We start from the raw sequence: 2282 nt of genomic DNA on the forward strand, positions 1-2282 counted from the left end.
GACATGTTTCGGGCATAGCCCATCATCAGGTATGAAAAGCTGTGACAAGAATAGATAAATAAGTAGCAGTACATTAACAAAAGTATAACGTGATCATCTAATCAAAAAACAGATAATAAGCAGTCAACCAAGCTCATGCGTCGTAATAAACAAAGAACATAAATAAAACAATACAATAGAACAATGGGGCAGGCACCTAAATAAAGTCAAAATGGACACACCTAGAGAGCCTAAACCAAGTATTACATGACATAAGAAGTACTGAACAATGTAGTATAAAATCATACGAATAAAACAGGCATAGTAACCAATAATGCGAGTTACATCTAAAAAATATGCCCTCGGATAATAAGTATTAAACCCTCTGATAAAAAGAGCAAAAAAGGACTCGCCTTAGAGAACGAAAATCAAGAATTACATATTATGAAGTAATAAATACAATATAACAAAAAAAATCATGAATAAAACAGCCGTAGAACAAATAAAGCGAGTAATATCTAATACAGAGTACCCATGGATAATTACCTAAAAGTCTTAAATGATGCGTTCATACCATTAGGTGTGAGAGTACCAAGTTTATAAATAATTCGTTCCTCTAATTTCTTACGAGATATTTCTGAACTGTTACAAATCTTAACACCAGTGACTATTATATCAGAAAGTGTATGGTTATTAGAGAAATGAGCAGCAACTGGGAGTCCAGGTGTTTTAAGTTTTATAGAACGTAAATGTTCCACAAATCTATCTCCCAATCTACGCTTGGTTTCACCAATATATAACATGTTACATTTTATACAATGAACACAGTAAATGAGATTCCTGGTAGTACAAGTAATATGATCTTCAACATGAAATTCAGCATTGGGTCCAGTGATACAAGCAGTACATGATATATATTTACAGGTAGTGCATCTATTTCTACCACATTTGAAAGTACCTATTAAGTCATTAGTAGTGGTGGTATCTGGTCGTAGCTTAGAGCGTACTAAATTGTCACTGAGATTGCGATCTTTTCTGTAAGCTAACATAGGAGGAGCTAGAAAGATGTCCTTGGTGTTAGATCTGTCTTCTGTGAGGATACTGAAATTGTCTCTAGCAATTTTCGCCACTTTCTTACTAATTGGATGATAGGTTAGTACCAATGGGATACGTTCAATATTGTTGGCGTTGTGATTCGGCTGTAGAGTGTCTTTCTGCGTGAGTTGATGGACCTTTTCAAGTGACCTGTCAGTTATGTTTAAAGGATAACCACGAGCATTGAAGAATTGTTTCATTTCTGTAGCTTTATTCTTGAAGTCATCGTCATCGCTGCAGATACGTCTGAGTCTAACCAGTTGCAAATAGGGTATAATAGCATGCTTACAAGTCGGAGGATGTGAAGAACTTAGTTGAGATATGTGTGGGCATCGGTGTCCTTGTAGTAGATTGATGTAGAAAGTCCAGGTCGATGGATAATATGATATCGAGGAATGGCACAATTTGTCGGATATTTCATGAGTGAATTTTATCGCTGGATGGAAGCCGATGGCGTAGGTTATAAAATCATTCAATTCAGTTAATGAGCCAGATGTAATGCCAATACAGTCGTCAATATACCTCTTGAAAATATCAGGTTTTTTCCCTTTAAATGATTGTAGAAGATTGTGTTCCAAATGACCCATAAAAAGACAAGCAAAATTAGGAGCCATCTTACTTCCCATACTCACTCCTGACAGTTGACGATAGTACTTTCCGTTGAAATTGAATGCGGTAGTAGTAAGGACCAGTTCAGCTAGACGTAAAATAACAGATGAGGTGTACTTAGTGGAGTGGTTCAGTTCAAGAAAGTATTGCAAAGCAAGAAGGCCGTCCTGAATTGGAATTGATGTATATAGTGAAACAACGTCCATCGTAAATATATAGCCACTGTCAGTATTAGATTGAAAATCTTTAAATAGTTTAACCGCTTCCTTACTATCCTTGATGTATGAAGGTAAATTCTGGACTAAGGGTTTGAGTATTCTATCAAGAAATTCGCTGATAATTACCGTGGGTGCGTTACATGCTTCCTCACAGAAGAGATGTGTATAAGAGACAGAGATATGTGTGGGCATCGGTGTCCTTGTAGTAGATTGATGTAGAAAGTCCAGGTCTATCGATGGATAATATGATATCGAGGAATGGCACACATTTGTCGGATATTTCATGAGTGAATTTTATCGCTGGATGGAAGCCGTTGGCGTAGGTTATAAAATCATTCAATTCAGTTAATGAGCCAGATGTAATGCCAATACAGTCGTCAA

At 36.4% G+C, this 2282-nt stretch overlaps 1 protein-coding gene across 1 annotated transcript; it reads right to left on the minus strand.

Moving 5' to 3' along the window:
- Positions 1-521: 521 nt before the first annotated feature.
- On the minus strand, positions 522-1889 carry LOC117121552. The gene has a single exon (XM_033266788.1). The coding sequence runs from the start codon at positions 1887-1889 to the stop codon at positions 522-524; it is 1368 nt and encodes a 455-aa protein (XP_033122679.1).
- Positions 1890-2282: the final 393 nt, after the last annotated feature.

This window comes from Anneissia japonica, unplaced genomic scaffold, assembly GCF_011630105.1.
Source record: "Anneissia japonica isolate Jap-2015-1 unplaced genomic scaffold, ASM1163010v1 scaffold3217_len398964_cov164, whole genome shotgun sequence".
NCBI lineage: Eukaryota > Metazoa > Echinodermata > Crinoidea > Comatulida > Comatulidae > Anneissia > Anneissia japonica.